The sequence below is a fragment of the Capricornis sumatraensis genome, chromosome 7 (genome assembly GCF_032405125.1).
Source record: "Capricornis sumatraensis isolate serow.1 chromosome 7, serow.2, whole genome shotgun sequence".
NCBI classification, from domain to species: Eukaryota; Metazoa; Chordata; class Mammalia; order Artiodactyla; family Bovidae; genus Capricornis; species Capricornis sumatraensis.
This window is the reverse complement of record NC_091075.1, coordinates 115,546,724-115,570,589: the sequence shown is the minus strand read 5'-3', so window position 1 is coordinate 115,570,589 and position 23,866 is coordinate 115,546,724. Positions and strand designations below refer to the sequence as shown.

The following is a 23,866-nucleotide window of genomic DNA, read 5'->3' as shown; positions in this document are numbered from 1 at the left end:
ACAGAGCAGCTGGCCTAAGATGTAAGTGAGCGCTCCAGATGCAACCAGAGCAGTGTCAGGAGTGGACAGTGATGAACTGCCAAGTGCCGTTTATTAGCTCTAGCTGTTAACGGGGTATTGCTGGTAAAACTATCTGGCTAGCGATTATTCTCTCAGAAAAGCCTGTTGAGGTTTCTAAAAAGTTTAAAGGAAAAACTACTTCCTCAGAAGCCACAGGCTGTGAGAAGGGTGTGCACCGAGAAGCAGGTGGGAGGGGCAGTTTCTGTACATCTGGACGTACAGGGTTAGACGGCTCAGCATTGTTCGTTGCTGTTGTTCAGTTGCTATGCCATGTCTGACTCTTTGTGACCCCGTGGACTGCAGCACACGAGGCTTCCCTGTCCTTCACCACCTCCCGGAGCTTGCTCAAACCCACGTCCACTGTGTTGGTGATGCCATCCAACCGTCTTATCCTCTGTCGCCCCCTTCTCCTGCCCTCAATCTTTCCCAGCATCAGGGACTTTTCCAATGAGTCGCCCTGATGTAAAATGGTTTCAGTAAAATCTAAAATGACCTCCGCTTACCCAAAGCTGAGAAAACGGACTCATGTGTTCAGCCATTCATACACTTGAGCACCTCCATGTGCCAGGCACTCAGCTGCAACTTAACATGGTAATAAACAGCTATGAGGAAGTGTCATACGTAGCACCTGATGCGGAACCTTGAACTTTATAGGAAAACTACCTAGAGTTGTGCTCAGAAAGGTTCTGAGACATGTTCCATTTTAACAAGCATTGTTAATGAACACCCTGTAAAGTGCTACTCATCTGCTGACCCTGGTCTGACGAACTACATGCCAAGGCCAAAGAAGCCAAGCCCCAAGTTAGATGCCCAAGAATGTGGACGCCCACTGCCACTTGCTTCTGTGTGCTTTATCTCTGTAACAATCTCTACAGCAGGTGTCACCGTGTTTTACAAGCAAGGCCCCTGAGGTTCAGAGTGAAGTGACTTGGCCCCAGGCCCACAGCCTGCAAGGTGCGGAGCCTGTAGGACTCTCCTCTCCGATCCTCTGCGCAGGCCCGACCTCCCCTGCAGATACACTCACACAGGTGTCCAGCCGTGGAGGGAAGGGCCCAGGGCCCATTCGAGTCAAATGTGGTCTCTGGGGCCAGACAGGCCCAGCAGCAAATTCGGATCCACCAAGAACCAGCCTCGACCTCCAAAGCACAGCCTAGCCTGCCGGTGCCTCACTTCCACATCTGCAAAAAGGGCAACAGCACCTGGCAGAGGGGGCTGTCTCAGGAGTGGGGAGAGGCGTGTGAAAGCCAGCACAGCCCCCGGGGCAGAGAGATGCTCCAGGAAGCCTGGCCAAACAACAATCAAGGTGCCCTGCAAAGTCTGCAAAGAGCATAGATATGAAAAGGAGTTGTAACGTTAATTAAATGCCTTGATTTGTGATCTTTAAAAGATCAGTCTCTTCAGTGGGAGCTCAAAGGCTCCATCATAGATGATAAAACGCAGCACAGCTGTAATGAGCCAAGTGCTTTCCAAGGGCGTTACACACACAGAAATGGCTCACCTCCCCGCCTCACACCACCCGCAACCCGGAGAGAGAGGACCTGCAGGGGTGGCGGCTGGGAGGGGCTGGAGGAGACGGGGCAGGAGCACCCAGGCTCTGCAGCCATGCGGCCCACCGCAGCCTGCCTGGGCCAGAAGCAACTCAGTCATTCACATTCAGTCTAAACAAGGCTTTCAACTATGACACAAACCTGTAACAGCCAATTAAATGCAGACACAGGGCAAACACTTAGGATTTAATCACATACTGCACTGCATGATTAAAAAAAAAACAGGCCTGTCCTGTCCACGCTTGCAAACCCAGGGAAAGCCTCTTCAACATTCTAAATGGCACTTCAGAATACAAACGGCTTTGGAGATTGTTAACAGTTCCTACTCCAAACCTGGTTCTCACACTGTTACCTGGAGACGCCAACAGCAAGCTCATCTTCCAAGCCGGACAAACCAACATCAGGAACGAGAGAGAGGATGAGTCACTCTCAGGAGAAAACAACTTTCAGCTGTGAGTTTATCAGCATCGAGGTCAGCCTGTGATGTGGCCAGAGCTGGGGACTGAGAAGCAGAAAGACTCAGTTCTAAGTCCTGGCTCTGATCTGAGGCAAATCATCTTGCTTCTCTCTCAGCCACAAAAAAGAGCAACTATGAAGACTCCTGTGATGATGATATGACGGATATACATTCGATGGCTGCCCATAAAGTATGAGCCCTTTCCGGGTGCCAGGCAAACGGCAGGCTCGTCCCTGCCTCAGTCCAAGTCACCATTCTGAAGTTTCTTCTCCTGGGGCCCTTACGGGATCAAGTTTCAAAGTTTCCTGGTTTAAACCAAGTAACAATGCCATTCATTGCTGTGCTCATCTGAAGTCCTACTGACTAATGAGGATAAAACATTCATTCAAGGAAGGCTTCAGATTCCAACACCCTGTGTAACCCGAGGGAATTTAGAACGGGGTTCTTCAGAGTTCTAGGGGCAACTCAGTTTAACTGGTCATGACAGCATTTTTAAAATCAAACAATTAAAAAAAACAAACAAACAGGGAGCACACAGTAAGGAGAGCGTTTCAGTTCTATGCCTAGTTATGGCTGTGCCTTTTGACAGCCCTGAGTCTCAACCCAAACTGTCTAACCCAGGGGTAGGAGTGGGGGGTTGTGCCAAACCAGGACTGCAAGCCACTCATTTAGAACAGGTCACAGTCCCTGCCCGGAGTGGTTTACCTTGTATGCTGCTGCAAAGGTAAGACTGACACCAGAGAGAGACAAGAAACAAAACCTGCTGTACTCCACTCCCAAAATACCTACTGTGCACAACCAGGGGCTAAGTGTGGGGCGTGTCTGTAACCCAGCAAAGGGTCAGGAAAGAAAGCAGTAAGCAGGCAGGGGGCCAAGGCAGCTGAGCAAGGGCCTCAACGCCACACAGGGGCAGGGACGTCATGTGTGAAGGGGACGGCCAGACCCCAGGCCTGAAGGGCTCATTCTAGCTGGGGCAGGAAGATGCCAGCAGAGGCTGCGAGGCCAGGGCAGATAATAAAACACGCCGTGAGAGGGCAAGCCACAGCTGCGGGAGCCCCAAGGACAGGACACCAAAGGCTGCAGAGGCAGAGAAAGCATTTCCTAAAGGGGCCATCTCAGCGGACAGAGGACGGGGGAGCTGGGCTAGAAGCCACGAGGGCCAGGCATCCTGACAGCACGACAGCAGCCAAGAGACGATGCTCAGCAGGCCTATCTGCAGGGGGCGGGTGGGGCGGGCCACGAGCACTTTAAACCGGGAATGATGCTGAGTCAAAGTTCTGTTCCAGATTTTACGGTCTCAATAACGAGCTACCTGGAAGCGATGGGACAAGCTGAGAGCAAAGGAGAGAGAGAAAAAAGGAAGAGCCAGACTCGGTGTAGAGCCAGAGAGTAACAGCCCAGGGTGCGATGAGCCCATTAAACATATTCAACGGCAAGGTCTTCCTCCTGTGCACGATCCGGACAGTGCTAAGGATGAGAACAGTGCATCAGACTCCGAAATTGTGTTCACTCTGCTGGTTAAAGAAGAAATGACAAAAAAGTCTCCCTCAACAGACATTTGCCTAAGAGGAAACGATCAAGATTCCCAAATGGTGAGAAGGAGGAATTCCTGGGAGGATGACCAGAGGGGTGTCACTGCTACTCACAGCACTGCTGGAGCGCGGTGAAAGGCAGCTGTTTATGCCCCAGCGCGGCAACAGAAGCCCCTCGGCTTCCTGAAATCTACCCCAGCTACAAGCAGAGAGGGCCATCAGTGAAAACCTGTGCTTACACCTTGGACTCAACCGGTTACAGTATCAAGATGAGCTTTTTAAAGCAAACAGAAGGTCTTAGAGGTATGTCTAGAATAAGAACGCAGCAGGTCACTACCTGGCACCTGTCAGAAAGCTGCCCCAAGCCGGCAAGAGCAACACCACGGCCACCGCCTGGGCACAGGCAAGGCCCCTGCCGGAGAGGCAGTGGGAGTGGGCAGCAGGGCTGGCTCTAAACCAGCACTTCCCGACCATCACCACCAGCAGCGCAACCTGGAGCATGTTTCTTCAGGTCTCCAAGCCTGTTTCCCCATCTAGTCAAAGGGAATGAACCAACCCAACACACAGCCATAGCAGGGGTCCCAAAAATGCCAAGGGAGTGTTACTGTCATTGAGTTACTACAAAACTATTCCTCACAGTATTTCCCCGCTAAGAGGGGTGCTTAATAAGGCTGCGGTGAAGACCAGATGAATGCCAAGCACCCAGAACACTGCAGCGGGCTTTACGCTTTGCCCTTTGTCACGAGCAACTTTCGGGGAGGGGTGAGCGTGGTTTCGGAGCGTGGGACCCAAGACGGGTTTTGTTTTGCCATTTTCATCGGGTAGGAGTAGCCTGAACGGGTCTTACAGACACTGGGACTTCCGAAACGACAGTCCTCTGTGACCAACGAGGCTGACCTCACAGTAAGAGAGACCTGCAGGATCCCCTGAAGGGCTCCTCCTACTTCACCTCTTTCACCTGCTTACCAGTCTTTTCCCCAGAAAGCATCCTCTAGGTTACTGGGAATGTTGGCATTTGGGAAACAACTCTCAGGAGGCCTGCCACAGTCCTTCCAAAACATGTAGAACACAGACGTTCATCTGTGGACTGGTGAATGAAATGGAATAGATCTGAACTGTGGGTTTTAACAAGCCTGCTTTCTGTTGCCATCTGACCACGTTTATTCCCACGTGGAGCAAACAGGGGGAGTAAAAGAGGGGGGTACGCCCCGATCCCCGTACAAAGGCTTCCCCCACTCAGGCCTCTAAGAGGGGTGTCTGGCCTGTCCTCAATCTGAACACCGGCTTGCAATCCCCTTGTGGGTGATGAGAATCATGACGCGCTGGTGCTCTCTCTTACGGGCTCCCACCGTACCGTTAAAATTCAACCCTTTCCAGGGCACCGCAGACAAAGCACGGCAGTTGAGGAGGAAGGCGCAGCGCCGCGGCCGCATGCAAGCTGCAGCTCGCTGGAGCAGATAAGATGCGTGCAGCGCCCACACATGGACACGGGTGCACCCACGCGAGGGCCTCCGGCCAGGGACAGGCAGGCGGGCCCCCTGGAGGGGCGTGCGCGGGCCCGGCCCCACTCACCATGAACGCCGCGGGGCTCAGAGGCGCGCGGCCGGTGGCTCCATGCCCGAGCAGGCGAGCGGGGCTCCGCGGCGGGACCTCGGGGCGGCGGCTCCGGCGGCTCTGGCGGACGGGCGGGCGGGGGCGGCAGGCCGCTCAATCGCGCGCAGACGCCGCGCAGCCAATCCGCGGCTCGGGTTCGGCGCGTCAGGCCTGGCTCACCGGGGACCCGGGTGCCGGGGCGGGGCTGGGGCCGGGGGAGGACGCCGGGCCCCCGGAGCCCGCTGGGGTCCCTGCACCGCCGGCCAGGCAGGAGGGTCGCGCGGAGCCCTCAGGACCCCTCCGGGCGTGCCCACGCGGGCTAGGGGGGTCTAGATGCGGGACGCCCGCCCCAATACAACCGGGCCTGAGTGCTGCCCGCACTGAGCGAGTGACTGCGCGCTGAGCAGACACCACGCTGCAAAACGCTCCCTACGAAGGCCAGCGGCGCAGCGCCCGGCAGCACACGCAGACCTCTGCTTTGTGAGACTTCTGAAAACGAGACGCGTATGCTACCAGAAGGAACTGCATAAAAATAGTAACACTGGTAACCTCCGGGGGGTGGAAGTGAAGTGAAGTCGCTCAGTCGTGTCCGACTCTTTGCGACCCCATGGACTGTAGCTCTCCAGGCTCCTCCGTCCATGGGTTTCTCCAGGCAAGAATACTGGAGTGGGTTGCCATTTCCTTCTCCAGGGGATCTTCCCGACCCAGGGATCGAACCCAGGTCTCCCGCATTGCGGGCAGACGCTTTAACCTCTGAGCCACCAGGGAAGCCCCGGGGGGGTGGAGTGACAGCTATTTTCTTTTCTTTGTACTGTTCCGTTCAGTGGCTCAGTCGTGTCCGACTCTTTGTGACCCCATGGACCGCAGCACGGCAGGCCTCCCTATCCATCACCAACTCCCGGAGTCTACTCAAACTCCTGTCCATCGAGTCGGTGATGCCATCCAGCCATCTCACCCTCTGTCGTCCCCTTCTCCCGCCTTCAGCCTTTCCCAGCATCAGGGTCTTTTACTGAACTACAGTTCAAACGTTTTCCACAATCAGATCAGTTCAATTAAAACGTCAGCTGCACACAGAAATGGAGTAGGAGAAATGTGACGAGTGATAGCTTGAGGGACTGCCTGGGAAGGGACAGAGTGTATCACCAGGGGTGACAGAATTACTATCTTGATAAGCATTCCTCAAAACTAATTGAATAGTACGCTTCAGAGGAGAGCATTCCACTGTTTGCAGATCATACCTCAGTGCTTTAAGTCTTAAATTCTGCGGTAAGGTCAAAATGATTGCTGGTCAGCCCATGGGTCCAATGTGCAAGGGCTGAGCTCTGGCTCTGAGACAGCACAGACCCTTCTTTTGTGATGGAAACTCATGACTCCTCAGACCATGGAAGGAGGCTTTCCCCAGCTGACTTTCTGAATAATAGCATTACCAAGTTACCACTAGAAACTTCACTCAGAAACCTACAGTGTCCATCAAGCTGCGGTTAAGGAGTCAGACAGCAACAAGAAATTTTCATAAGTCGCTGGCAGTTGCAGCCATTTTAGAAAGAATCTGGCAGTGTCTTATATATACAGTTCAATACACACCGACACAACTGAGCGGCTAAACCCCCACCACCACCACCACACTTGTAGGAATCTATCCAAAAGAAATAAAAAATACATCCACAAAAAGTCTTGCTAGCAAATATGCACAGCAGCATTATTCATTATAGCCCAACACCAAAAGAAATCCACCAAGTGAGGAACGGATAAACAGCATCTACAGCAACGAACAGGGGCACTGATACACGCTGCACGTGGACAGCACATAGGCGCGCCTCGGGGCACTGCGGAGAGAAAGGCAGACGAATGATAATGTGCATGATTCCATTCATACAAAATGTCTTTGATAAGCAAATCTCTCCACATAAAGCAAATCAATGTTCGCCTGGAGCTGGAGGTGGAAGCAGAGATCCACTGCAAATGGCATGAGGGAACTTTCTCGAGTGATGAAAATACTCTACATCGGGATCGCAGTGACCGTTGCGTAACTGTTTAAGTTTATTAAGAAATCACGAACATGTACACTGAGTAAATCTGATGGCATAATAATCCTGCCACAATAAAGCCATTTGTTAAAAGTAATAGGATAAAAGGGGAGAGGCTGATTCTGGCTGGGAAGGATTAAGGAAAGCCTTGTTTATAAAACTTAACTCAAAATTTGGAAGTAAGACAAATGCATGGGGGAGAGGTGTCTCCTCAGTTTATACCTGGTTGTTTTCAACAAGCCTGGCTGAAGTTTTTAATCCTCTAGGAGATAAGCCACTCGATTAGAACCCAGAAACTGTGAAGTGACATATTAACTTGCACATTTATGTCCAACTGAAAACTTAACTCCAGAGGTGATGTTTTCTTACCGTATTCGTTTATTTAAATCTAACCTAGCAATCTTATTCTAATTCTTTGTTCGGTTTTATGTCTATAACTATCTACTTCCTCAAATGTCTTTGGAATAAATTTTTCCATCTTGCTGCTTCATTTCACACATCTCCTCAATGTGTTAAATGAATCTTTAACCCATGATCATTTTTTTTAAGAAAGGTAAATGTCATCAAACAATGGCAGAGTAACTGTTTTCCATGAAGAGAATTAAGCGACACACAGCTAAGGTGAGTACAGGGACCTGACTGGATGCTGGTCCATGAAGAGCAGCTTGGTGCAACCAGAGAAAGAAGACGCGGCCTGGTCACGAACAGCGTCTGAACACAGCCACGGCCAGGCACTGCTGCGGAAATTACTGATGATTTTCTAAAGCCCGATGACACCTTCATGGTTGTGTAGAGCGCTGAATGGTGATGTATTTATGGGTACGATGTCATGATACCTGCAAGTTACCTTCAAGTGATTCCATTTTTTGAAACTAGAAAAGGCAGGATAAAATGAATATGGTAAAATGTCAACAACTGTTCAATCTAGCGGAGCATAATATACGGCTGTTCATCATTAAATTATTCCTTGAACCCTTCTCTAGGTTTGAGTTTTTCTTCACAAGGGGACTAAACGAAGGCCGACCTCATCTTCAGAACTCATCTTAAATGCCTTCCCTGCAGAAACACTCTCTTCCCTCCCATGTAAACGACAGCAAGGCCCTGTTTGTCTCCCTCCCCGCATCAGGTTCTGCTTTCTCACAGCACTTAATCACACCTTGTAATTACATGACTCTCTGGTTAGTACTTATTTCCCTCAAGAGGAAACCTCTGAGGGTGGGGACTGGCTGTTGTCTCTCCACCACTGGAGATGAGCGAAGCCCCCAGCACAGAGGAGGCACGCGGCACGCGTGGACTCCGTCATTCTCCCGCCTGTCTTCCCAGCTCTCCCAGAAGCACTCGCGGTGCTTGGCCCTAGGACTAAAGATGAACAAGGCTCCTGTCCTTACGTCCCTCACAGACCAGCAAACAGACGATCACCACACTCTGGGGGTGCTCGGTCCTGTGACGGAGAGGAATCAGACCCCAGGAGAGGCAGCCGACCCAGCCTGAGGAGTTACTGTGTCCTTCCGGAAATAAGTCCTGAGACAGGAAGAGAGCTCGTTCTATTCTCAAAGACAGGTATGGGTTCTCAGCCTCTCCTACCAACATCTAGTCCACAGTGAGCCTGGAGGCTCACTGAATTTAAATATGAGAGACACGTGTTAAGCATGGGCTAAATACATATTAAGACATGCTTGCCAAAAACACACTGCTTATCCCCTCGGCAGGTGGTAACCTTCGAGTTACTTTAACAAGAGTTTCTATCACATATTTTACATCTGAGTACCATTTATAAAGTTTTAACTATATACCATGTGAGGACAGGTTGAATTTACTAAAATTTGAAACTTAAAAATAAGAAGTCAACAGAGCCTCTTCTCTATCTCAGTATGGCATTAGATTTGACTTTATCTTAATTCACCTGTCAAGAATTCTGCTTCCTGAAGTTTCTGAGTTAGCCAAAGCTCATTCCCAGGCTACCAGCACACTGGATTTATTTCCTTATTGGTTAACCTACAACATGGTTGTCTCCACCCTTTGAGGTCAGGAGGTGAGACTGGGTGATTTGCTCCATGCAACACCCTAACGCACGGCTGACAAAGCCCAGCCACGCTACAGGCCACTGGGTTTCACAGGAAAGCACCGGCACCAGCGCCCAGCTGAGGAAAACTGTTTAAATAAACCAAGACATGGCTGCACAAAGGCCATACCTCAGTGCGTAAAAACGAGATCGTGGGAGAATACTTAATGATACGGGGAAATGTCTATGTTGTCATAGAGATAAGAAAGTCTACAAAGTGGTGTACTTTGAAATTTTGAAATTCATTCATCCATTTAATGGGCTTCCCTCGTGGCTCAGACAGTAAAGAATCCTCCTACAATGTGGGAGACGTGAGTTCCATCCCTGGGTTGGGTAGATCCCCTGGAGAAGGGAATGGCTGCCCACCCCAGTATTCTGGCCTGGAGAATTCCACGGACTGTACAGTCCATGGGGTCCCAAGGAGTGGGGCATAACTGAGTGACTTTCACTTTCACCCATTTAACAAATTCGTTTTAACCATCCAATAAAGCTAGGAACTGTTCTAGCCCTGGGGAGAAAGGGACTGAAAAGCAAACGAGGTCTGCTCCTAAGCTTCGTGAATTCACATTCCGGGAGGGGTCGAGAGGCAGGCAATAAAGAGGCAACAAGCAAGTGGGCAAGAGTTTACGACGGAGAAAAGCGCTGTGCAGAAAATACCCAACAGCCCTCGGGCAGAGGATGGTCCTTCAGACTGGGTGGTCAGGGAAAACCGCTTAGAAGACACCACCTAGGAGGGAACATCTGAGCTAAGACGGGACGAGTTTCATTCAACCCCCTCAACCCCACGAAGTGAGTCAGTCCTGTGCCAGGCAGAGGGACGGCCCGCAGACACACCCATGTCAACCCCGGGGACCTGTGACTGTGAGCTTAGGTGGTAGAAGGGACTCTGCAGGCAGGATTAACGTCATGGGCCCTGAGATGGGGAGATTATCCTTCATTATCTGGGTGGGCCCAAAATAACCCCAAGTGTCTTCAGAAGATCGAAGCAGAGGAGGATGTGAAGATGGAAGCAGGGGAAGGCGACGCGCTGATGGAAACAAACTACAGTGATGCAGCCACAGGCCAAGGAGGCCAGCAGCTTACAGAACCTGAGACGGGAGGCACAGGTGCTCTCCTGGCCTCTAAGGAGGCCAGCCCTGCCTACACTTTGATCTTAGCCTGGAAGATTCATTCCAGATTTCTGACCTCCTAACCATAGGAGGATACATCTGTATTGTTTTAAGTCACCAACTTTGGTGGTAATTTATTGAGGAGCAACAAGAAACGAGTATAGGTACCGTCAGCATCCTCTCCCCACCCCCCCTTTTCCCAGACACAGCAGCTGAGGCTCTGAGTACCTTCCCTGGTTAAGTGACAGCTGGTCAGGGGCAGAGTGCGATTTCAACCCGGGCAGTCTGGCTCCGAAGCCTCTTCCTATCAACTCCCCTGGTGCACAGCCTTCGAACTACGACTTCACTTTACCACAGCCATGCCCCCTCCATGGTCCTAAGGCCACAGTAACTATCAGACACGGGCAGAGGGCCAAGGAGCAAACCTAACACTTGCCTGTGAACTCAAGGGTGCCACGGAGTGGGAAAGACTGAGGGCAAGGGAAGGGGCAGCAGAGGGTGAGATGGTTGGATGGCATCACCGACTCAATGGACAGGAGTCTGAGCAAACTCCAGGAGACAGTGAAGGACAGAGAAGCCTGGCGAGCTGCAGTCCAGGTGGCAAAAAGTCGGCACGACTGTGCAACTGAACAGCAACAACAATGGGGTTTCCAGTGGCAAAGAGAAAACTCCACCTGAAGCGCTTTCACACGCTGACAAGATGCAAACCAACATTCTGAGCTCAACTTACACTAGTAACTTAAAGGACAGTTTAGAGGAAACTGAAAGTTCACAGTCTTATTCCTCTCAAATCTGAGGTTCCTCCAAGTCCCGTGTGGCCGCTTGCTGACTACACCTCCTCAGAAGGTCAGCTAGGCTCCACACATTGCAGCCGAGACAAGCCAGCCAGGCCTGTGCCCATCAACCCCTGGGAAAGGCCCAAGAAGCGTCTCCCCTGCTGATCCAACAATGCTCAGAGACTACAAAATACTTTTAAAAATCTCAATCTTCCATTGGGAATTAGATTGATGTGGGAAAAAAAAGCAGTTTTCTCTGGCTGTCAATATTTTTATATCAACATATTAAATTGTTCAGGGAAGCACAGGAGCATTTGAAAGCTCCCAAGGGCCACCTCCCTACATCTTCCTCGGAAGTGGCCTTGATTCAGCTGCTTGCCTGGAACACACTTTTCTGGTTCAGGTTATTCAACAGGCTACTCAGCTGCAGATACCATCACCGGAGCCCACAGTCAGTCACAGACCAGGTACAAAAGACGGACGGTTCCCTCTGAACAATCCTGGCCACAGCATCTTCAGGGTCAGACTGGGCAAGTCTCCTCTATCACAAACGTGTGCCCGCGAGCAAAGCATACACTGTCCCCTGGCTCAGAGGAAGGCCAGGGAGGGTAGGGAGGCAGGGCGCAGAGTCTCAGGTGAAGAGGGCTTTCCTGTTAACTCTGCATGCCTCTGTCATTTGGGGATTCTACAAGTGTTTTTTTTCATGAACTATTTTTTATAATTTGTAAAAAAAAAAATTTTTTTAAGCTGTTTCAGATGGAATTCAAGACTGATTTTGCCAACTACAAATTTCCAAAACACACTGAACACTCCTGACAGTGGCAAAGTTGTTTTAATTTACTTTTTTAAGATTTTTATCCAGTCACAGGAGTAAAGGTATAGCCCTGAGGTGAGACCAGAACACAAGAAGCCACTGACATTTACTGAGCTCTCACTGGACACCAACCGCGGCTCCAGGAACACCCACACTGAAACACAAACTGAGCGCATTAGCTTTTATCTGTTTTGGCTGCACCACGCAGCACACAGGGTCTCAGCGTACCAGGGGTCGAGCCCGTGGAAGCACAGAGCCTTCTAACCACTGAACTACTGCGGCTACCACCACCCACTACTGCCACTGGGACCACTACCACCCAGACTTCCTCCCACTGAACCTTCACAAGCACAGGCAAGACGGGCATTATCTTTGCAGAGAAGGAGCCACCGGTTAAGAGAGGCAAAGTCAAGTCAGCAGCCTGAAGCCACGCAACTGACTGCGAGTGACTGAACCAGGACACAGACAAGGCGCCCTCTGCTCAGAGTCCCTCCCAGGCCTGACCCCTCGGACCCCAGCAGGGTCTGTGGCCCCAGGAAAGATCGGCCCGTCCGTTTCCTGGCCTCGAGCTCCCACCTCCCCCTGGGAGCCCCAGCGCAAAGGCTGGAAGTGTGCCCCGAGTTCTGCCCTCTCGGACTGACGGGGGAAGGCATCACTTCCACACCTGGAGAGGCACCGGGCACGGAATCCAGCTTATACTAAGGCATCTGAGGCGAGAGAGCTAAACTGCTCAGATGACTTAACTGTCACCACGACAACAGGAGACAATCCATGCACAGAACAAAACCTGTCCAAACTAAAGGACCACACTGCCATTTCCCTTTCTCCTCGCTTCCCCCTTTCCTTCTCTTCCACAAATGCCTCATAGAAAAGCCTGATATAGAACGTGCTGCCTCTCTAAAATCCAAGATAATAAGAATTAGACATTTTATACTCGTAGCTCAGTTGGTAAAGAATCTGCCTTCAATGCAGCAGCCCTGGGTTCGATTCCTGGGTCAGGAAGATCCCCTAGAGAAGGAAATCGCAACCCACTCCAGTATTCTTGCCTGGAGGATCCCATGGACAGAGGCGCCTGGCAGAATACAGTTCATGGGGTCACAAGAGCTCGGACATGACTTAGCGACTAAACAACCACCACAGACATTTTATGAGATAATCTCCTGCTGAGACTGAGACAGTCAATTCTTGGGTAGGTGATAAGCAGTCCCCAAGGAGAAGAAAGGGGTCTGGAACCCTTGAGAAGGAGAAAGGGGTCCGGATCTCTCAAGGAGGAGAAAAGGACAAACTTTTTCTACATTGCTTTGTCTTGATCAATATAACAATGTATCTTCTTGAGGACATGTTTCTCCTTAACAAGAACCTTATGACTAATCTTGTTATCTTAAGATGTATATTGTGGAAGTGGGTCTGGTTCAGTTCAGTTCAGTGGCTTAGTGATGTCCGACTCTTTGCAACCTCATGGACTGCAGCACGCCAGGCTTCCCTGTCCATCACCAATGTCCGGAGCTTGCTCAAACTCATGTCCATCAAGTCGGTGATACCATCCAACCATCTCATCCTCTGTCGTCCCCTTCTCCTCTTGACTTCAATCGTTCCCAGCATCAGGGTCTTTTCCAGTGAGTCAGTTCTTTGCATCACATGGCCAAAATACCGGAGCTTCAGCTTCAGCATCAGTCTTTCCAATGAATATTCACAGTTGATTTCCTTTAGGATTGACTGGTTTGATCTCGTTCCCATACAAGAGACTTTCCAGCATCTTCTCCAACACCACAGTTCAAAAGCATCAATTTTTCAGCACTCAGCTTTCTTTATGGTCCAACTCTCACATCCATAAATGACTACTGAAAAACCATAGCTTTGGACGGACCTTTGTTGGCAAAGTAATGACTGCTTAATATGCTGTCTAGCTTGGTCATAGCTTTTCTTCTAAGGAGCAAGCGTCTTTTAATTTCATGGCTGCAAACACCATCTACAGTGATTTTGGAGTCCAAGAAAATAAAGTCTGTTGCTGTTTTCATTGTTTCCCCATCTATTTGCCATGAAGTGATGGGAACGGACGCCATGATCTCAGTTTTTTGAATACTGAGTTTTAAGCCGGCTTTTTCACTCTCCTCTTTCACTTGTATCAAGAGGCTCTTTAGTTCTTCACTTTCTGCCATAAGGGTGGTATCTGCATGTCTAGGGATATTGATATTTCTCTTGGCAATCTTGATTTCAGCTTGTGCTTCCTCCAGCCCAGCATTTCTCATGATGTGTACTCTGCATATAAGTTACATAAGCAGGATGTCAAGATACAGCCTTGACATACTCCTTTCCCGATTTGGAACCAGTCTGTTGTTCCATGTCCAGTTCTAACTGTTGCTTCCTGACCTGCATACAGATTTCTCAGCAGGTAGGTTAGGTGGTCTGGTATTCCCATCTTTTTAAGAATTTTCCAGTTTGCTGTGATCCACACAGTCAAAGGCTTTGGCATAGTCAATGAAGCAGAAATAGATGTTTTTCTGGAACTCTCTTGCTTCTTTGATGATCCAGCGGATATTGGCAATTTGATCTCTGGTTCCTCTGCCTTTTCTAAATCCAGCTTGAACATCTGGAAGTTCAAGGTTCATGTATTGCTGAAGCCTGGCTTAGAGAACTTTGAGCATTCCTTTGCTAGCGTGTGAGATGAGTGCCACTGTGGAGTAGTTGGCATTGCCCTTCTTTGGGATTGGAATGAAAACTGGCCTTTTCCAGTCCTGTTGTCACTGCTGAGTTTTCCAAATTTGCTGGCATATTGAGTGCAGCAGTTTCACATCATCATCTTTTAGGACTTGAAATAGCTCGGCTGGAATTCTATCACCTCCACTAGCTTTGTTCATAGTGATGCTTCCTAAGGCCCACTTGACTTTGGACTCCAGAATGTCTGGTTCCTAGGTGAGTTATCACACCAACATGGTTACCTAGGTCATTAAGATCGTTTCTGTATAGCTCTTCTGTGTATTCTTGCCACTCCTCTTATCTTCTGCTTCTGTTAGGTCCATACTGTTTCTGACCTTTACTGTGCCCATCTTTGCAGGAAATGTTCCTTTGGTATCTCTAATTTTCTTAAAGAGATTTCTAATCTTTCCCATTCTATTGTTCTCCTCTATCTCTTTGCACTGGTCACTTGGGAAGGCTCTCTTATCTCTCCTTGCTATTTTATTGGAACTCTGCATTCAGATGGGTATCTTTCCTTTTCTACGTTGCCTTTAGCTACTTTTGTTTTCTCAGCTATTTGCAAGTCTTCCTCAGACCACCATTTTGCGTTTTTGCATTTCTTTTTCTTGGGGATGGTCTTGATCACTGCCTCTTGTACAATGTCACGAACCTCTGTCTATAGTTCTTCAGGCACTCTATCAGATGTAATCCCTTGAATCTATTTGTGACTTCCACTGTACAATCATAAGGGATTTGATTTAGGACATACCTGAATGGTCTAGTGGTTTTCCCTACTTTCTTTAAGTCTGAATTTGACAATAAGGAGTTCAGGATCTGAGCCACAGTCAGCTCCCAGTCTTTCTTTAAATATTTAAAAGAGCTCATCAATGAAACCCCCTCTAGGCTTGGAGATTTCTTTTTTGGAAGGTTTTGAACTACAATTTCCGTTTCATTAATAATTACAGCACAATTTGGGTTATCTATTGCATCCTGAATGAGCTTTGGTGATGTGTGACTTTCAAGGAAGTGGATCATTCCATCTAAGTTATCAAACTTATGTTTGGAGAGTTGTTTATAACTCTTATAAATAAGAGTTATCCTTTAAATTTCTCTTATCCTTTTAATTTCTGCAGCGTCTGCAGCAGTGTCTCCTCCTCTAACTTCTCTTACTGATAATTTGGTCCTCCTTGCTGTCAGTTTTGTTCGCGTTTGATTTTGTTGATCATTTCAGAGAACCAGCTTGTGGTTTCTCTATTAATTTCTGTTTTCAATCTCAGTGTCTTCTGTTCTCACATGTGTTATTTTCTCCTTTTCGCTTGTTTTGGGTTTATTTGCTCCTTTTACAGTTTCTTAAGGTAGAAAATTAGAGAACTCTTCTCTTTTCTAACCGAACTGGCTTAATGCTATAAATTCCATTCTTGGGCAATTCCCCAGAAGTCCAGTGGTTAAGACACTGGGCTTTCCCTGCTGAGGGCCCAAGTCTGATCCCTGGTTGGGGAACTAAGGTCCCATGAGCCACACAGTGAGGCCAAAAAATTAAAATGTCCTTCTAAGCACTGCATCCCACAAAGTTTGATAGACTGTATTTTTGTTCAGTTCAAAATATTTTCTCATTTTCCTTGTGACTCTCTTATTGTCCCAAAACTTATCTGGAAGCATATGCTCAGGCGTGATCAACTCTTTTATGACTCCATGGACTACAGCCCACAGGGCTCCTCTGTCCACGGGATTCTCCAGGCAACAATAATGGAGGAGATTAGCATTTCCTTCTCCAGGGGTTTAGAAGCATGTTACGTGTTTAATTTCCAAGTGTGGAGAGATGTTCTTCTTATCAGAAAGATAAGAAAAAGATAACTCCACTGAGGTGAGGGAAGATATTTTTGTATAAACTGAGTCCTTTCCAATTTAGCTTCCTTTATATCACAGGTTTGGTCTACCGTGGTGACCATCCACATGAGCTTGAAAAGGTGTGTCATGCTCTGCTGGGGTGTGGAGTCTTCTCCGAACGCCCAGCAGCCTGGCTCAGTGATGGGAGGCTCCCTGGTGGGGCTGGCTCATTCTGCCAGTAGCCCCGTCAGTTACTCAGAGGGGCACTGGCGTTCCGGTTGTAACCTTGGATGCACCTACTTGTCTCAGATCCGTCAGGCTCTGGGCTGCGTGCTTTGCAGCTCTCCTATTAGACACACACTCAGTGTGGCTACGTCTTCACTGGCAACATCCCACCTGTCCCTGGTGATTTCTTCGCTTAAGTCTACTTTTCCTGATCTTACTCCATCTGCATGTTGACTAGTGTCTTCACGGCAGTGGTATCTTTTTGCACCCTTTAATTATAACTACATGTTTCCTATTTGGAGTGAATTTATTTTAGACGGTACATAGCTGGGTCGTTGTTTCTGAACCCACTCTGACAATGTCACACACAGTTGGTATGCTCAGACCATTTGTATTAAGGTAATTATTGACACGTTTCCATTTGAGCCGTCCATCTTATGTTTTCTAGTTTTCCTTTCTACATTTCCTCTTGCCTGTCTTGCTTTCACTTCCTGGAACTTATTTTTTTAGAATTCCACTTTAAAATATTTCATTTTTCGCTCTCTTTGTGAAGTTTAGTGGTTGATCTGAGATTTACAATATATATTTCTCACAATCTAATTAGAATCAATATTTTAGCACTTCACGTGGAATGTAGAAACATTACCATCATACCCTCTTCCCCTTCATGGTCTATCTGTAATACATACTACATCAACATACGCTGAAAATCCCATACAACAACATACTTTCTGCTTTCAACAAAACATTTCAAAGACCTCATTGCGAGAACAATGGTCTGCTGTGCTCATCTGGACTTTTACCATTTCTGTTCCTCTTCCTCCCTAATGTTTCGGGTCTCTTCTAGTATAATGTCCCTACTGTCTGGAAAACTTCCTTCAATAATTTTTTTTAGATCTGCTGGCAACAAATCCCCTCAGTTTTCCTTTATCCGAAAAGGTCTTTATTTTACTTCCACTGCTGCAGGGTATTTTTGCTGGATATAGAATTTGGGGTTGACAGTGCTTTTCTTGGGTTAAGAAAGGCTTGCATTATTCAATAAAGCCATAAGTCATGTCACGCAGGGCCACCCAAGATGGACGGGTCACAGTGGAAAGTTCTGACGAAACATGGTCCACTGGAGCAGGGAATGGCAAACCACTCCAGTATTCTTGCCGTGAGAACCCCATGAACAGTATGAAAAGGCAAAAAGATATGACACTGGAAAATTAGCAACCCCCCAGGTCAGAGGGTGTCCAATATGCTACTGGGGAAGAACAGAGGGCCATTACTGATAGCTCTAGAAAGAATGAGGCAGCTGGGCCAGTATGGAATCAATGCTCAGACGTGGATGTGTCTGGTGGTCAAAGTAAAATCCGATGCTGTAAAGAACAATTCTGCATAGGAACCTGGAATGATAGGTTCATGAATCAAGGTAAATTGGATGTAGTCAAGCAGGAGATGGCAAGAATGAACATCAACATGATAATTTAGGAATCAGTGAACTAAAATGGGCAGGAATGGGTGAATTTAACTCAGATGACCATTATACCTACTACTGTGGGCAAGAATCCCTTAGAAGAAATGAAGTAGCATCATAGTCAACAAAAGAGTCTGAAATGCAGAACTCGGGTGCTATCTTAAAAATGACAGAATGATCGTTTCCAAGGAAAACCATTCAACGTCACAGTAATGCAAGTCTATGCCCTGCCCACGAATGCCGAAGAAGCTGGAGTTGACAGGTTTTATGAAGACCTACAAGACCTACAACACCAAAAAAAGATGTCCTTTTCATTAGAGGGGACTAGAATGCAAGAAATACCTGGAGTAACAAGCAAGTTTGGACTTGGGGTATAAAATGAAGCAGGGCAAAGGCTAATGGAGTCTTGTCAAGAGAACACACTGGTCATAGTGAACATCCTTTGCCACCAACACAAGAGAAGACTCTACACATGGACATCACCAGATGGTCAATACCGAAATCAGATTGATTATATTCTTGCAGTTGAAGATGGAGGAGATCTATATAAGTCAGCAAAAACAAGACATGGAGCTGACTGTGGCTCAGATCATTGGCTCCTTGTTGCAAAATCCAGGCTTAAATTTAAGAAAGTAGGGAAACCACTAGGCCATCGAGACATGATCTAAATCAAATCCCTTATGATTAGACAGTAGAAGTGACAAATACATTCAAGGGATTAGACCTGGTAGACAGAGTGCCTGAAGAACTATGGACAGAGGTTCACAGCACTGTACAGGAGGCAGTGACCAAAACGATTGCAAAGAAAAAGAAATGCAAGAAGGTGAAGCGGTTGTCTGAGGAGGCCTTACAAATAGCTAAGGAAAGAAGAAAAGTAAAAAGCAAGGCAGAAAGGGAAAGATACACCCAACTGAATGCAGAGTTCCAGAGAATAGCAAGGAGAGATAAGAAGGCCTTCTTAAACGAACAATGCAAAGAAGCAGAGGAAAACAACAGAATGGGAAAGAATAGAAATCTCTTCAAGGAAATCGAGGATATCAAGGGAACATTTCAAGCTAGGATGGGCACAATAAAGGACAGAAACGGTAAAGACCTAGCAGGTAGAAGAGATTAATACGAAGAGGTGGCAAGAATACACAGAACTGTACAAAAATGGTCTTAATGACCAGGATAACAATGATGGTGTGGTCACTCACCTGGAGTCAGACATCCTAGCGTGAAGTCACGTGGGCCTTAGAAAGCAGCACTACGAACAAAGCTAGTGGAGGTGATGGAATTCCAGGTGAGCTATTTCAAGTCCTAAAAGATGATGCTGTGAAAGTGCTGCACTCAATATGCCAGCAAATTTGGAAAACTCAGCAGTGGCCACAGGACTGGAAAAGGTCAGTTTTCATTTCAATCCCAAAGAAAGGCAATGCTAAAGAATGTTCCAACTACTGCACAACTGGACTCATCTCACACAGTAACAAAGTAATGTGCAAAGTTCTCCAAGCTAGGCTTCAACAGTACATGAACCAAGCACTTCCAGATGTTCAAGCTGGATTTAGAAAAGGCAGAAGAACAGAGTCAAATTGCCAACATCCACTGGATCACAGAGAAAGGAGGGGAATTCCAGAAAAACATCTACTTCTATCTACTTCACTGACTACATTAAAGCCTTTGACTGTGTGGATCACAACAAACTGTGGAAAATTTTTAAACAGATGGGAACACCAGACCACCTTACCCATCTCTGAGAAACCTGTATGTGGTTCAAGAAGCAACAGTTAGAACCGGACATGGAACAGACTGGTTCAAAATTGGGAAAGGAGTACAACAAGGCTATATATTGTCACCCTGGTTATTTAACTTGTATGCAGAGTACATCATGAGAAATGCCAAGATTGATGACGCACAAGCTGGAATTAAGATTGCTAGGAGAAATATCAACAACCTCAGATACGCAGATGATACCACTTTAATGGCAGAAAGAGAAGAGTATCTACAGAGCCTCCTAATGAGGGTGAAAGAGGAGAGTGAAAAAGCTGGTTTAAAACTCAACATTCAAAAAACTAAGATCATGGCATCTGGTCCCATCACTTCATGGCAAATAGAAAGGGAAAATGTGGAAGTAGTGACAGATTTTATTTTCTTGGGCTCCAGAATCACTGCGGACGGTTACTGCAGCCATGAAATTAAAAAACACACTTGCTCATTGGAAAGAAAGCTATTACAAACCTAGACATTAAAAAGAGTTTAAGTATTGAAAAGCAAAGACATCACTTTGCCAACAAAGATCCGTATAGTCAAAGCTATGGTTTTTCCAGTAGTCATGTATGGATGTGAGAGTTGGACCATAAAGAAAACTGAGCGCCGAAGAATTGATGCTTTTGGACTGTGGTGCTGGAGAAGACTCTTGAGAGTCCCTTGTACTGCAAGAAGATCCAACCAGTCTATCCTAAAGGAAATCAGTCCTGAATATTCACTGGAAGGACTGATGCTAAAGCTGAAGCTCCAATACTTTGACCACCTGATGCGAAGAGCCAACTCATTGGAAAAGACCCGGATGTGGGGAAGACGAAGAGGAGCAAGGAAAGAAGAGGCAGTCAGAGAACGAGACGGTTGGATGGCATCAGTGACTCAATGGACATGAGTCTGAGCAAACTCCGGGTGATGTGAAGGACAGGGGAGCCTGGTGTGCTGTAGGCCATGGGGTTGCAAAGAGTCAGACTCGACTCAGGGACTGAACAACGAGAAGTTCTTTCCTTTCAGCGCTTTAAAAAATGCTGTTTCACTTCCTGGTGGCCTCCTCGGTTTCTGATGGGAAAAGCAAGTCATCCAAACTGCCCCTCCCCAGTAAGTGATATACTTTCTCTGGCTGCTTCTAAGATTTTGTTTCTTTGTCTACATTTCCAGCAGCATGGTTATGAAATGTCTGGGCACTGACTTTGTGAGTTCATCCTGTCTGGAGCTCACTGAGCCTCCTGGTCTCCCAAATCTGTAGGTTTATATCTTTTGCAAGATTTGAGACACAATCAGCCCTTATTTATACTACCCTGTGTCAAGCTGGGGATACCAGAGGACGCAGAGAGTGGTGAGTGTGGCCCGTTCAGCAGAGCTTCCAGTCTTCCTCTCCAAACCACCTGCTACTACTTCCTTTCTAGAACCCCACACCGCTGCTCCAGGTATTACGTTTATGTTCGAGTGGTACGGCTCCCTTCACTGGGAGAGACACTTTAGAGTATGCTTCATTCTTCTTATCCGTAACTGAGACCTGATCTTTCTTGTAAACTAGTTCAAACTCATTTTCCAAATGCATAAGGGATTATAAGAATGAAGAAAGGTTTCCTTTTAAAATGAAATTAAATTGTTTTAGAATATACTTGCAGGCCAGCCACCAGTTACCTGCAGTGAGTACTCAAGGCTTTTCCTTTCTGCAGTTCATAATCATTCATGATTTCCTGAGAACCCAGAGGTGAGAATGAATGTCACTTTTAAGTTGTCCTGGTTTTGCTTTCTTCTGGGATTCTCTCTTTAACATCTAAGAGCTGACTTGAAATTCCAGAAGGCCACCGAAGACATCCCAGGTTATACGAACCCCAACACATGTACTCGTGTTTGCTCCCCTGACAGTTCTGTCCAGGATGGTGAAGCCTGCAAGCTTGCCCCTCCTGCTGCTGTCTTTGCCACAAGCAGCGTCTGCCTCAGAGCTCACCCAGGACTGAAGCCTGCTGCTCGGCCTCACTTTCTGACAACACTGACAGTCCCTCACATCTGTGTACACAGTGCGAGGCCTCAAAGAGTCACAGACTCCATTCTGAAGCATCATCCCAGGGGTTCACAGTCCGGAGTCCCTCTGACATGTACTCAAATTACAAAGACTCGCTATCACTCTTCAAATGGTCTTTTCTTTAAAGAAAAGAAAAGCAGAGCACACGGAAAAATACTGAAAGGAAAAACACCAAAATACAAACAGTCATCATTTGGGGGCAGTAAGATTCCAAGTGTTATTTTATTTCCTAATATTCATATACATCTTCTACACATTACTATAACCAAGTCAAAGTGTTAGTCGCTGGAGTGAAAGTGAAGTCGCTTAGCCGTGCCCAACTCTTTGGGACCCCATGGACTGTAGCCTACCAGGTTCCTCTGTCCCTGGGATTCTCCAGGCAAGAATACTGGAGTGGGATGCCATTGCCTTCTCCAGGAGATCTTCCCGACCCAGGGATTGAGCCTGGGTCTCCCGCATTGTAGGCAGACGCTTTACCGTCTGAGCCACCAGGGAAGTCATGAGTCATGTCTGGCTCTTTGGGACCCCATGGACTGTAGCCCACCAGCCTCCTCTATCTATGGAATCTTCTAGGCAAGAATACTGGAGTGGGGTGCCATTCCCTTCTCCAGGGGATCTTCCCAATGCAGAGACTGACCTGGGCCTCCCACACTGCAGGCGGATTCTTTACCGTCTGAGCCACCGAGGAAGCCCATAACCAGGTGAGCGTGACTAGCTTATCTAAAGGCTTCCACTCTCCATTCCCCAAAACATGAGCAACTGGGAGACCACTTGCCACAGCCACCTCTGCCAGCTACGCCAGGAACACCTCTTTAGTAAGACTTCGTCCATGCGAATTCATTGGAGCAGAGGTTCAGAATTTTCCAGCAAGTCACTACTTCTCAAACCTGACTGCACATCAGATTTGCCCCACCCACAGCATATAAACACAAACAAAACACCTGTCAGGCTGGAAGGGCGGTGTCAGGAAGAGAAGTCCAGCAGTTCTAAAGCTGACCAGAAAGGCTGTCATCTACGAAAATGGGGGAAGCTGCAAAGGGCACAGGTCTGACAGATCAGAAAAAAAGAAAATCAGAGTTCAGCTTTGGTGCTTGTTCATCAGGGAAGGCCTACCAGACGTCCAGAGGGAGCTGTCGGGTAGGCAGCAGGAGGCCCATGTGTGAGGCAGAGCGGGGACCCAAACCCAGCAAGTCTGACTCCAAAGTCCATGTTTTTAAATCGCCACAGGAGGCCACTTCTACTCAGGTACAAAATATTCCCAAAGAGAAAGGGGAAAGGAATTAAGAGTCTAACAAAGGTCTGTCTAGTCAAGGCTATGGTTTTTCCTGTGGTCATGTATGGATGTGAGAGTTGTGGACTGTGAAGAAGGCTGAGCGCTGAAGAATTGATGCCTTTGAACTGTGGTGTTGGAGAAGACTCTTGAGAGCCCCTTGGACTGCAAAGAGATCCAACCAGTCCATTCTGAAGGAGATCAGCCCTGAGATTTCTTTGGAAGGAATGATGCTAAAGCTGAAACTCCAGTACTTTGGCCACCTCATGCAAAGAGTTGACTCATTGGAAAAGACTCTTGATGCTGGGAGGGATTGGGGGCAGGAGGAGAAGAGGACGACAGAGGATGAGATGGCTGGATGGCATCACCAACTCGATGGACGTGAGTCTGAGTAACTCCAGGAGTTGGTGATGGACAGGGAGGCCTGGCGTGCTGTGGTTCATAGGGTCGCAAAGAGTCGGACACGATTGAGCTGAACTGAAATATCTTAATTATGTTTTAGCCCTAACTAGAACTACTGCTACCATCTGGGATCACCAGTCTGGACACTCAGGCCCCAGGGACAGGCCCTCTGAATCGGGGAGGGGAGGCTGGGAGAACCGACAGCTTGGACAGCAGCCAGCTCCGGCCTGCGCCCAGGATCTTCCTCCCAGCTCGGAGGAG

At 47.8% G+C, this 23,866-nt stretch overlaps 1 protein-coding gene across 2 annotated transcripts in view; it reads right to left on the bottom strand.

The window, feature by feature from the left end:
• Positions 1–23,866, bottom strand: part of TBC1D14 (TBC1 domain family member 14) — a 105,356-nt gene that overhangs the window by 38,064 nt on the left and 43,426 nt on the right. The window contains exon 1 of one of the 2 annotated variants that reach the window (XM_068974779.1): positions 5,169–5,248. The exons of the other annotated variant lie outside the window; for it this stretch is intronic. Coding sequence (XP_068830880.1) covers positions 5,169–5,171 — 3 coding nt within the window. The 5' untranslated portion in view covers positions 5,172–5,248. Of the gene's footprint in view, positions 1–5,168; positions 5,249–23,866 lie in introns of those variants that run through there. 2 annotated transcript variants of the gene reach the window in all.